General features: G+C 40.5%; 1 protein-coding gene across 1 annotated transcript in view; it reads right to left on the bottom strand.

The window, feature by feature from the left end:
* Positions 1-489: 489 nt before the first annotated feature.
* LOC311296859 (alpha-2-macroglobulin-like) overlaps positions 490-12,509 on the bottom strand; it is a gene marked incomplete at its 5' end in the record, with an annotated part of 37,056 nt that continues 25,036 nt past the window's right edge. The window contains 15 exons of the mRNA XM_084418839.1: positions 490-1,307; positions 1,429-1,534; positions 1,635-1,718; positions 1,804-1,885; positions 5,276-5,394; positions 5,508-5,720; positions 5,804-5,997; positions 9,700-9,862; positions 9,949-10,023; positions 10,166-10,322; positions 10,455-10,530; positions 10,665-10,841; positions 10,928-11,011; positions 11,423-11,474; positions 11,554-11,675. Of these exons, the coding sequence (XP_084274965.1) occupies positions 1,267-1,307; positions 1,429-1,534; positions 1,635-1,718; positions 1,804-1,885; positions 5,276-5,394; positions 5,508-5,720; positions 5,804-5,997; positions 9,700-9,862; positions 9,949-10,023; positions 10,166-10,322; positions 10,455-10,530; positions 10,665-10,841; positions 10,928-11,011; positions 11,423-11,474; positions 11,554-11,675 (1,745 nt within the window). The 3' untranslated portion in view covers positions 490-1,266. The remainder of the gene's footprint in view (positions 1,308-1,428; positions 1,535-1,634; positions 1,719-1,803; positions 1,886-5,275; positions 5,395-5,507; positions 5,721-5,803; positions 5,998-9,699; positions 9,863-9,948; positions 10,024-10,165; positions 10,323-10,454; positions 10,531-10,664; positions 10,842-10,927; positions 11,012-11,422; positions 11,475-11,553; positions 11,676-12,509) is intronic.

Below are 12,509 nucleotides of genomic sequence, written 5' to 3'. Positions count from 1 at the left end.
GTTTTAGAGTTGGTATGTTCCGGTGAAAACTTCACTTGTGTGAACTTCGATGAGGCCGACAACAATAGCACTGTTAAACATGCGGTTCAATAACAATGTTCTATATAAACAAGAATCCTGCTCTAATACCAACATTCTTCAAAATATCTTCTTTTGTGTTCAACAGAAGAAAGAAACTCATACAGGCTTGGAACAACTTGAGTGTGAGTAAATGATGACAACATTTTCATTTTTGGGTGAACTATCCCAGTTAACACAGAACGTTCCCCTAATGTTATTTTTTGGTTATTTTATTGGGAACCAAATACTTACGTTAGGGGAACGTTCTTTTTTGGTTTTATTTTTATGTAACAATAAAATAACGTTCCCAGAACGTTGCTGGGTGGTTACCATAAAAAATAACGTTCTGGGAACCATAAACTAACATTCTGAGAATGTTCTGGGTACCAAAAACTAACGTTATGGGAACCAAAAATTGTTAGCTGGCCCTTTAATACTACTGTTTTCATTTGGAGTGGACTGTTTATTGTAGTCTGCTTTTTGGTTTATTGGTGAGTGTTTCTACTGTTTTTTCTTTTTAAAATTCTGCAATTTACTTGATTTATAAAATGTCATGTTTAATGCCTTACTGTATGTATTCATATGCTTTTATCTGGCACAATGTATAAAGGCAATAAACACTTAAATCTTTTTCCTGGATTCTCTTTGTATGTTTGTTTAAAATGGGGTCATAAAGAACATTTTCATGAATGGTTCTACAGAGAATCGTATAAAGTGACATGAAGAACTGTTAGAGGCTCTTTTAAGAACTTATGAAGCGGGTTCTTGCAGTACCAAAAAAGGCTCTTTATGCCACATAAACACGGTTATTCAAGAAACCTTGTGTCTTGTGTCTACAGTGTCTCAGAACAAGATTAAAAAAAGCAGAGCCGAGATGAGATGAGAAAATCACAAGATATAATCGTGATAACCTCGTCTGATTCTGAAATGTTGCCATAGCATGTAGCTACTACACATTCAACAGTTCAACCAGCTCACCAGAACTTGTTTTCAGCACTATTATTAATCATATGCATTGTAAATTAATAAGTCATGATATCAAGAGACATATCCAAAAACTGATTAGGATTTGGGGGTTTGTTCAAATTTGGGATGATGAATTGGAAATAATTTTGTCCAGGATAAAGACTAAACATTATAATATTCAACATTAGAGAGTTCCAACATATTTATCCAAGCTGAACTATAAGGTGACGCTCTTCAGCTTCATCCACAGTGGAAGAAGTACTCGGCCTCTGACTGATCACCTGAAGGAAAAGGAAGATGTTCACATTCGTACAACAATGGAAACCTGTACATGGATTAAATCTGAATAAACAATGTGCATCACTTGATCAAAGCATTCAACACTGGCATATTAAATCTTACTTGTTTGGTAGTAATCGTACACTTTAATCACAGCTGGCTTGAGATTCTTCACTTGAAGAACCTGTTTCATTTGTATCTGGTAATTCACTGGAATATTTTGTCTGATCTACAGGAGGAAACAAACTCATCAGTCATGGACATTACGGATAAAACGTTTATGAATCAACATAAGACATAAAATCATATGAATATTGCTGTTTTCTCACCTTCTTCAAATACACAATGACACGATCATCTTTAGAATCGACCCGTTCCACAAGTTTTCTGTACGTTCTGGAAGAAGTTTTAAGCTGTGGGGAAAAAGTGCTGATTAATTTCTAAAAAGAGAAACTCTAGAAATTTGTACACATTTTGTGATGAATCACTCAAACGCACCATTGATGTATCAGCTGTAAATCCAGATAAGAGTTTAATATCCACAATGACCATGTTAGTCCTTTCCTGTAAACCATCATATCTGGAAAAGAGCAAATTGAAAGGTTCTTAAATGCCTCATATAAATGTACAAATAAGAGAGAACAAAAGCCAGTATAATTACCAAGACACATGCAGAGTTTTAATCACTCGAATCACTCATAATGTGTCAATAATAAAAATGTTGCATCTCAAGTCAGTGTGTAGTGTTTTAACTACTGAGATACGCCGTTTCAGTTTATATTGCTTTTGTGTTTATTAAGATGTTAAAAAATATTCAGAAAACATTTATTTGTTAGTTAATCTTAAGTCATAATCATGTTCTAGTCTTTTGACTTAAAGTCCTCCTGTGGTGAAAATCAAGCTATTAATGTTGTTAATATGTGTATGTGGTGTTTTTAATATGCTTTAAGACAAACCATGTGTAAATCCATAAGTCGACACCTGAATATTTTCTATGGCGTTATTTTTTAGTCAAAAGTTATGAGCGTGTAAGACATGCTCACGAGCACATTATGTTATTTCACACGCGCAAAAATGAACCTTCAGCTGGCATGATAAAAGTACTCGCGCACAAATTCAACAACCGAGAGGTGTACAAGTAGCTGCGAGCGAGCGCCTGGCATACTCTCATAGGTTAACTCTGCTTGTACAGTGGAATCCTGCTCGCGCGCAGCGGGCTTCCGCTCACGGAGTGCTGTTTTGCTCGCGCAGTGGATTTCTGCTCGCTCAGCTGATTTCTGCTCGCTCGAGTCTACATGACTTTTGACAATTTGGGGGCGGAAACCAAGGAGGGCACTGACCCTCTTATGATTGGTCACTTTCATCATGGAAAATCTTGGGAAATCCTTGGAAAATCTTGGGAAATCCAGAAGCCCACCTTCTGACGCAGCGCGTGTCACTCAGCTCGCTCTGCTACTCCGGCTATCTCTGTGTATATTTTAGACAACGAAATATGTGATAAAACACCATACTAACTCTTTTCGCTTTCATTTAAAGAAATCTTAAACATGATAGCCACACAAATGTGGTTCAGGCAACGCGTATTGATTATATTCACTGCACATAACGTTTGCCTATTTATAAAAAATATATATATATATAAAACACAAACCTGCCTCTTTTCGTTTTAAATATAATATAAAAACATTAAACATTTTAATATGGTCCAGGCAATATGTGCATTTGTACTAAACAACAGATTTTGCAGTAAACAACATTACAGTTTTTAAAAATTTTACATACAATTATTACAATTTAAAATGACAAAACTCAACCCAGTCTCTTTTTGTTAAATTTCAGTTTTTATCAATATTAGCCATTATAAAAGTATCCACCTTTTTCTGCTCAGTCTAAACAATGCGCGCTGCCATGACGACGACTCCGGTTGCCTACTTCCGGTTCGTAGCTTGACCTGTACTAGCAGCGAGAGAATGAGTTCAAGCTGAAGCTCCTCATGTGCAGTTGTTGGTTGTTTTAACAATTCAAAGAAGATTTCAAACTTTTTAGAAACTGAGTGTTTCGAGCATAAGATAAGAAGGAAATAAGAATTTTTTTTCTAAAGAGCCGTGAGTCAAAAGAACCGGCTCTTTTCAGTGAGCTGTCAAACGAGCCAAAATGTTTTTCACATCTGTCATGTTAAAATGGACAAAAGACAATCTCACAACAACATCACATCCTTTTAAAAATAAAAACAGTAGCCTACAGTATACAGTAGTCATAACTTAGAATTTTATTATAATTGTATTTCATATAATATACAATAATGTAATTTTTACTTGTCCATAACAACCCGAAAACTTGCCTACTTGCCTTGCACATCTAATTAATGGGCAAAGTTTTCCGACTTTGTTTCTTATGCTTCAGTTTTAACGCTAACCACTCTAAACGTTTACTTTATTGAATGTATCTGATACGGAACCGGACATGGGCATTATCTCCTTCTTATCTTATGCTCGAAACACTCAGTTTCTAAAAAGTTTGAAATCTTCTTTGAATTGTTAAAACAACCAACAACTGCTGCACATGAGGAGCTTGAACTCATTCTCTCGCTGCTAGTACAGGTCAAGCGCTACGAACCGGAAGTAGGCAACCGGAGTCGTCGTTATGGCAGCGCGCATTGTTTAGAGCAGAATAAGGTGGATAAGTAAAAGGTATAAGAAGCTATACAAATAAAGCAAACAATTCAGTCAAACATACAAAGTCAGCGCTCTAGTCTAACCATACAACGGTAAAGTTAAATAGCTTATATGTATAGCTTTATTTGTATAGCTTCTTATACCTTTTACTTATACTTTTATAATGGCTAATATTGATAAAAACTGAAATTTAACAAAAAGAGACTGGGTTGAGTTTTGTCATTTTAAATTGTAATAATTGTATGTAAAACTTTTAAAAACTGTAATGTTGTTTACTGCAAAATCTGTTGTTTAGTACAAATGCACATATTGCCTGGACCATATTAAAATGTTTAATGGTTTTATATTATATTTAAAACGAAAAGAGGCAGGTTTGTGTTTTATATATATATATTTTTTTTATAAATAGGCAAACGTTATGTGCAGTGAATATAATCAATACGCGTTGCCTGAACCACATTTGTGTGGCTATCATGTTTAAGATTTCTTTAAATGAAAGCGAAAAGAGTTAGTATGGTGTTTTATCACATATTTCGTTGTCTAAAATATACACAGAGATAGCCGGAGTAGCAGAGCGAGCTGAGTGTCTGCGTCAGAAGGTGGGCGGGGTTAGGATTTCCCAAGATTTTCCATGATGAAAGTGACCAATCATAAGAGGGTCAGTGCCCTCCTTGGTTTCCGCCCCCAAATTGTCAAAAGTCATGTAGACTCGAGCGAGCAGAAATCAGCTGAGCGAGCAGAAATCCACTGCGCGAGCAAAACAGCACTCCGCGAGCAGGATTCCACTGTACAAGCAGAGTTAACCTATGAGAGTATGCCAGGCGCTCGCTCGCAGCTACTTGTACACCTCTCGGTTGTTGAATTTGTGCGCGAGTACTTTTATCATGCCAGCTGAAGGTTCATTTTTGCGCATGTGAAATAACATAATGTGCTCGTGAGCATGTCTAACACGCTCATGACTTTTGACTAAAAAATAACGCCATAATTTTCTCCTTAAAACTGCAGTGAATCTAAGACAGTCTCAAAAACACGGTTTGAAATCGCTGGTGTTTCTGACGTCACAAACTACCTTGTAACCAATCAGATCAACGTGTGATCATCAACGAGTGGATCTATGAGCTACTGTGAGTGAGTGGAGGCGGGGCTCGTTTGCATATTCATAGAACCGCATATACTCGATGAGGCAAGGGTGTAGAGTTTCATTCAAGCCGTTTTAAGGCATGAAGAATTTAAAGATGAGTTTTAAGGGATACAATTATTGACTACAGGGGGACTTTAAATACAAATTCTCTTACTTGACAGTGAAGTTCAAAATGAAATTTTGTCCCAATGTTTTGCAATCTCCCTCAATCTTAGCATCAATGCTCAATGTTTTCGCTTCAGTAGGAGTGGGAATGTTGTAGAACTGAGCCATCTGAGAGAGTCAACACAAACAAAAACACATTCATAAATCATCTCACAGCAGAATGACCAAAATGCCAAAAGAGAAAGTGAGTGTGAGTAAATGAAGCTGAACGCACTACAGACCTGCACAGACACACAGGCTGAGCCCTTCACTTCAATGCTGTATTTGGCTGGAAGTTTCTGCAGCTGCTTCTCCTGGTACAGTAACTTGTTGTCCTGATTGACATTAAAGTGGAGAGTGTCTCCTGCTGACCGTACCGTCACTGTGCTGGAGCCGTCAGAGCTGAACACTTTGGTGGCGTACAAAGACAGAGCCTGAAGAGCCACCACTGTGTCCTGGGAAATAAATGTGTTCAGTAATGCCTCTTTTACTCATTCACACCAGCAATAATGTGTTTGATTGGAGAGGTTTGAGTAACCTGTGTGGAGGAGAATCCTCCATAAGCATTCTGCTGTTTGACAAGCCAGCTAACAGTCCTGTTAGCATAGCCCAGATCAGCTCTAGTGACTGAATCTGCAGTGAGAACAGCAAGCAGCACATATGAGCTGATCTCCACTGCCAGAGAATCAGAGTCATCAGCAGAGCCAGACTGAGACCAGTGGAGAGAAGAGCCTTAAGGACAAAAGACACATGCGTAACTCAAGGAGCATGATTAAAACAAAAAAAAGTAAAACTGTTCATTAATGAATAACTACACAGAAACAAATGAGTAACACACTATTAACATTCTAGTTACTGCTATTATTATATCTGTGGAATACTTGATTCTAATTGGTCAATAGCACCATCCAGTGGTGTGTTATTGCTCGATAACAACCGCTGAAAACACAGGCTTAACGGGCTTTCTTCATGGAAGTTTTGCTTTTGGTGAGCTAATAAAATATTAAAACTCAGTCGAATCAATATTTTGTGTATGGTTATTTAATTATGCCATCCAGTCTCGTGGACTCGCTCTCTCTTGTTTCATTCAAACGCAGATGCTGCCATTTTGCGACAGTGTTTTTGTACACTGTTGGATTATTAGACAACAAAGAAGTATGATTTTAAAACAGCTTAATCTCAAATCAATATCTGCTGTGTAATAAGTAGTATGACTGTATACCGTATCTCTTAAATGTCCGTCTAGTTTGAACTTGTCACGCTAGCAATAGCTTTCACCGCGGAACATTTGCGTTCAAAGAGCTAGTTAAATATTTTGAATCAGATCAACATTTCATGTCTAATTATTTACTTATGTGGCAAGTAGTCGTGTAATAAGCGGCATAATGCACATTCTGTCACATGCCTGTCCTGTCTTGTGTTGCACATGGGTGTTTTGTTATTTTGGGCCATGTCAAGTATATTTTTGTATAGCGCTTTTCACAATACAGATTGTATCAAAGCAGCTTCACAGTATTAAATTAAAATAATACAACAAGGTTTGTTTCTAGTGGAATTTATTGATTGATAAAATCAGATTAAATATCCCCAGAATATCCCCAACTGAGCAAGCCAAAGGCAACAGTGGCAAGGAACCGAAAAACTCCATCAAATGACCTAATGGTGTCCTAAAACTCCATCAGGTGACCCAATGGAGAAAAAAAACCTTGTGAGAACCCAGGCTCAGTCGGGGGCCAGTTCTCCTCTGGCGTTTATTAACTAGAGGCCGGATTGTAATTTGAACTGTAAGATGTGCTCATGTCATTGTCTGATCCCTCCCCCTTGTTATCTGATTATTGTTTGAGTTCTTCCACCTGTTCCCTCTTGATTAGTTCCCTTTATAAGTCCCCTCTTGTTTGCAGTCTGTGTCTGTTCGTTGTCTAATGTTTCCTGTTCCCTGTGATTCCCCAGTAAGTTCTTGTTCAGTTTTTGATTTTGTATTTCTGGTTATGTTTTCCCCCCTCGTGGGTTTTGTTTTGTATTTGTTTTTCTTTTATAAATAAATATAATTTCTCTGCACTTGAGTCCTCGCACCTTTTTGTATTTATCCCGTCGTGACAGAACGAACCGACCAAATGAGGACTCAGCGGAGAAAGGGGGCGCAACCAGTCTCCTGTCCGCACTGGGAGCGGATTCTCCGATTTCAGGATCTAGTCTCCCTCCGTCAGCAGGGGACGGGGGTGAGAGAATTCAGTCACGTGTTCTGTAGCGCAGCTGAGGGGCTGAATCTTGGCGAGGAGGCTCGTAAGGACTTATTCAATCATGCGCTTGACGAACTGATGGACTGGCTGATCGGGTCAGTTTTGAGGTGATGGTGGAGGGTCTTAGTCGGCATCGGGAGAGAATTGCCAGGGAGGTGGTCCCAGTTCCGGTGGTCCCGAGTTCGGTGGTCCCGGTGCCGGTGGTGCCGGTGGTCCCGAGTCCGGTGGCTCCAAGACACAGGAGGAGAAAGGCTCCCTCCGTAACTGTTCCGGTGGTCCCAGTTCCGGTGGTCCCAGTTCCGGTGGTCCCGAGTCCGGTGATCCCGAGTCCGGTGGCTCCAAGACACAGGAGGAGGAGAAAGGCTCCCTCCGTAACTGTTCCGGTGGTCCCAGTTCCGGTGGTCCCAGTTCCGGTGGTCCCGAGTCCGGTGATCTCGAGTCCGGTGGCTCCTAACACGGAGACCATCCCGGAGGTGACTGCCATCCCTGATGCACCGCCCAGGCGTCTTGCTCTGCCCGCGCCGCCCAGGCGTCATGCTCTACTGGCCCAGCCCGAGCTGCTCGCACTGCCTGCACCACCCCAGCGATCCGTCACGTCTGCCCAGCCAGAGACTGTTCATGTCACGTCTGCCGGGCCTGTGTCTTCGGACAAGATGGCCGCCACAGAGACTGTTCACGTCACGTCTGCATGGGCCTGTGTCTTCGGACAAGATGGCTGCCACAGAGACTGTTCACGTCACGTCTGCCGAGCCTGTGTCTTCGGACAAGATGGCCGCCACAGAGACTGTTCACGTCACGTCTGCCGAGCCTGTGTCTTCGGACAAGATGGCCGCCACAGAGACTGTTCACGTCACGTCTGCCGAGCCTGTGTCTTCAGACAAGATGGCCGACGCCGAGCCTGTTCACGTCACGTCTGCCGAGCCTGTGTCTTTGGACAAGATGGCCGCCGCCGAGCCGGTGTCTGTTCCTGAGCCGGTGGTGTCTGTTCCAGTTCCTGAGCCGGTGGTGTCTGTTCCAGTTCCTGAGCCGGTGGTGTCTGTTCCAGTTCCGGTGCCTGTTCCAGTTCCTGAGCCGGTGGTGTCTGTTCCAGTTCCTGAGCCGGTGGTGTCTGTTCCGGTGCCCTGGCCGCCCGAGGGAAAGTCTCCGCCCTGGCCGCCCGAGGGAAAGTCTCTGCCCTGGCCGCCCGATGGACAGTCTGCTCCGCCCTGGCCGCCCGAGGGAGAGACTCCGCCCTGGTCTGTCCCTCCCGTTCCGCCCTGGTCTGATGGAGCGTCTGGTAGCCGCTCCGTAGGGAGGGGGTAGTGTCACATGCCTGTCCTGTCTTGTGTTGCACATGGGTGTTTTGTTATTTTGGGCCATGTTCTCATGTCATTGTCTGATCCCTCCCCCTTGTTATCTGATTATTGTTTAAGTTCTTCCACCTGTTCCCTCTTGATTAGTTCCCTTTATAAGTCCCCTCTTGTTTGCAGTCTGTGTCGGTTCGTTGTCTAATGTTTCCTGTTCCCTGTGATTCCCCAGTAAGTTCTTGTTCAGTTTTTGATTTTGTATTTTCTGGTTATGTTTTCCCCCCTCGTGGGTTTTGTTTTGTATTTGTTTTTCTTTTATAAATAAATATAATTTCTCTGCACTTGAGTCCTCGCACCTTTTTGTATTTATCCCGTCGTGACACATTCAGCTAGTTATCGCAGAATAAACCCCTTCAGGCTCACGCAAGACGCTCCTGATCACCCTGTTGGGTTTATTCTGAGAGAACAACCAGCTGGATGTACATTATCCCATACTTAACTAACAAGAAACTCTGATTAATGAATTAGTAAGAAATAGTTCAATGTGGTAGTTCACTCTTAGCTAATCAGTAACTACTACTACAAAGAACTACTGTATACAGGTTCATAATTAATGTTAATAATCCATAATGTATAATATAAGGTTATGGTAATCCACTAGTAATGACTCAAGTGTTACTACATCCTTCTAAAGGAACTACTAATAATTTGGATCAATATTCTAAACTGAAGATCATGGGAACACACTAGTAATGACTAGAATGTAGTTACAAGAATGTTAATAGTATGTAACTCATTTGTTCCTGTGTAGTTATTCATTAATGATGGAACAGTTTTCTACAGTGTTACTAAAAACAATAGTACAGTCATAAAAGACAACAGAAAGTCATCAGAAACAAACCTCTTACCATCTGAAATAGCAACATCTTCCAGTTTCTTGAAAAGCTGCTGTCGAGTGTCCGTGTCTCTAGCCAGACTGAAAGTGTAGGCGAGCAGGGCAGTGGTGTAAGTGTTTTTGACATTCTCAATGACGGACCTCAAGCATGACAAACCTTTACTGACGACAGGATCCTGTGACAAAAAAACACAGAGGAATAGACGCTGTGAGTGTCATTTTTTCTATGAGTTTATACCATGTTTCCTACAGATGAACTTACTGTGACTGGAGTTTGAAGTTCAAGCAATGATGCAGTGATGTAGGCAGTCATGGTCACATCATCATTCACCCCACCCTAGAATTTATTAGAAATAAAGGATAAATAAATCAACAGACTCAAACCACTGAAGGAAAGTTCATCTAGAAAAACTGTGATGTTGGCTTGAGAAAGTCTGAATAAAGATGATAGATAGAGAGATAGATAGAAGAGGACAGACCTTCATTCTGTTGTTGAACAGTGTTCCCTGTTGGGTAAAACAGCCGTCTGAATCCCGTCTGCTTATTAACCAATTCTTTGCACTCTGAATAATTTTTGGATCAATAAATATGTATTTCTGTGCTTTGCCAAAGGACCTCAGCACAAAGGCAGTTAACCTGATGGTGTGGAAGATATAATTAAAGTCATTTTAACTGAGACAAATTTTTAAATGTGTTTATTGGGTTTATTTTTGTAGATTACCTTATATTATTTCTGTTAAACAAAAGTAATAGTGAAAATATATTTACCATGTATTCCCTTTACCATGACCAAATGTGCTGTATGATCCATCCAAATGCTTGTAGTTCATTTGTCTCTGGTATCCTGTTTAGTGTGATAATGGTTAACACTTCAACAGTTTGTTTGGGTGACTCAATGTGACATTCAGGAGTGTTGAATAATGTATAATTTGGTATCAAACCGTCTCAGTATTTTCTTGACATGATTTTGTCTCTCACCGCTCTGCAGGAAGCCTGTGGCTCTCTCTCGGATGGCCGAGGTGAGCTGCTCCGTGTTCTCCAGATACTCCAGAATGTAAATATTGGGAGAAAGAACAGCCATGTTTTGCTCACCACAGCCGTACGGCATCCGTAATAATCCGTGAAGGTTCCTCAGTGCACGACCCAATATGTCGCCTGTAAACCATACACAAATGACACTCACTACATTTTATAAGTCTAAAGCCAATCTCCTCATTTCTGCTCATGTTTGTAAATGTTACCAATGACTGAAAAAGAGGATCTGGCTGATCCCTCTATCACATCTTTAGGAAGAGTCAGAGCCACTTCCTCTGAGAGACTGTCACCTATGAACCAGACAGACAGAAACACATCAGTGATCAGCAGAGTAACGCTATAAACATTTTTATACCACCTGTGAAGTCCCAATAATAATAATATAATCAAAAACAGGAATTGTTGTGATTCAAGCACTTTGGAAAAAGGGAGAAAATGGCCACATTTGGCACAGCTGAACAACTAAACTACAGTTGTCATGAAAGGCTGACAAATTTAAACTTTCTCAATTAAAATGTCCGATACATATGAGTATATTTTGGCTCCCTCTATTGGTCCTCAAATTTGGTGTGTCCTCAAAATGTCCTCTATGCAATGTGTACTTATTTTCATGAAGTTGGAGTTTGTGTTTAGAAGACAAAGAGGGTTGCAGCATTATCAGCACTTGTACACCAAAACATATGAAATATCTGCAGACTAACCCTTTGGACACAGTAACCAGCTGTGAGTCTCTGTCTTTTCAGTTCCTTCCGCCTGCAGCAGAAATCAATCACATCAACACATCATACATAAGCAGCATTAAGATCATGAGTAAATGATGACGTGTGCTGACCTGTACGAGCAGACTTCGTGTGACCGTGTCAATGCGTCCTCTCTCCGGGACGCTCACAATCTCATTGTCACACACAGTCTGGGACGCCTCTGCCTCTGCACTGACTGTAATATTCAAGACTCCTACAACACAAGACAAACGTGAATATACAACTGAGAAACAGACACGTTTCCATTACCCTTCAAATTGAGCAAATTGAAAATTGCACATTAAAATAAGCCCATTGTAAACACGTCCATTTCGGAAAAATCATTTTTATGCTCGCATGAGGTGGTTTTTCAACTACAATGGAAACAGTTTTTTTCACATTTACAGGTGACCTGAACTTATTCTTCACACGATCATTCACAGTTCCTCTGTAGCCACGTTTCCATTATGATTTGTGCAAAACTTTTGCGGTATTTTCTAAATGTTGATAATAAAATTTTGCGAAATTGATGGCGTTTACATTAACCGATGTTATGCGACTAAAACATAATTTTTTCATCTTGCGAGAAGCCAAAATTATGGTGACGGATGTTGGTAGGTTTACGTATATCGCAGCCACCGCACTAGCCATTATTTTTAATCGAAGGAGACGTAGGCGTGTTATCCAAGCTTTAATGGCAAGGAAAGCCCCTTATACTTAGGAGCGAAATATTTAGCAAAATATTCCTTTTTCGAACAGCCTGAAAAACCCACTCATGCGAGCATAAAAACATTGTATTTTCAATGGAAGTTTTTGCAAAATTGACATCTTTCCAATGAGTGTAGTTTCAATTTGCATTTTCAATTCGTGCAATTTGAAGGGTAATGGAAACGCGTTGAAACTGCATGTTTAACATTTACATTAACATCTTCCCTTGCCAATAATGCTTGGATAACACGTCTACGTCTCCTTCGATTAAAAACAATGGCTAGTGCGGTGGCTGCGATATGTAAAACTACCAACATCTGTTGCAATGATTTTTGGAATG

Source organism: Rutilus rutilus, assembly GCF_951802725.1.
Source record: "Rutilus rutilus genome assembly, chromosome: 9".
Lineage (NCBI taxonomy): Eukaryota > Metazoa > Chordata > Actinopteri > Cypriniformes > Leuciscidae > Rutilus > Rutilus rutilus.
Note: the sequence above shows the minus strand (reverse complement) of the source record. Positions and strands in the feature narration are given on the sequence as shown.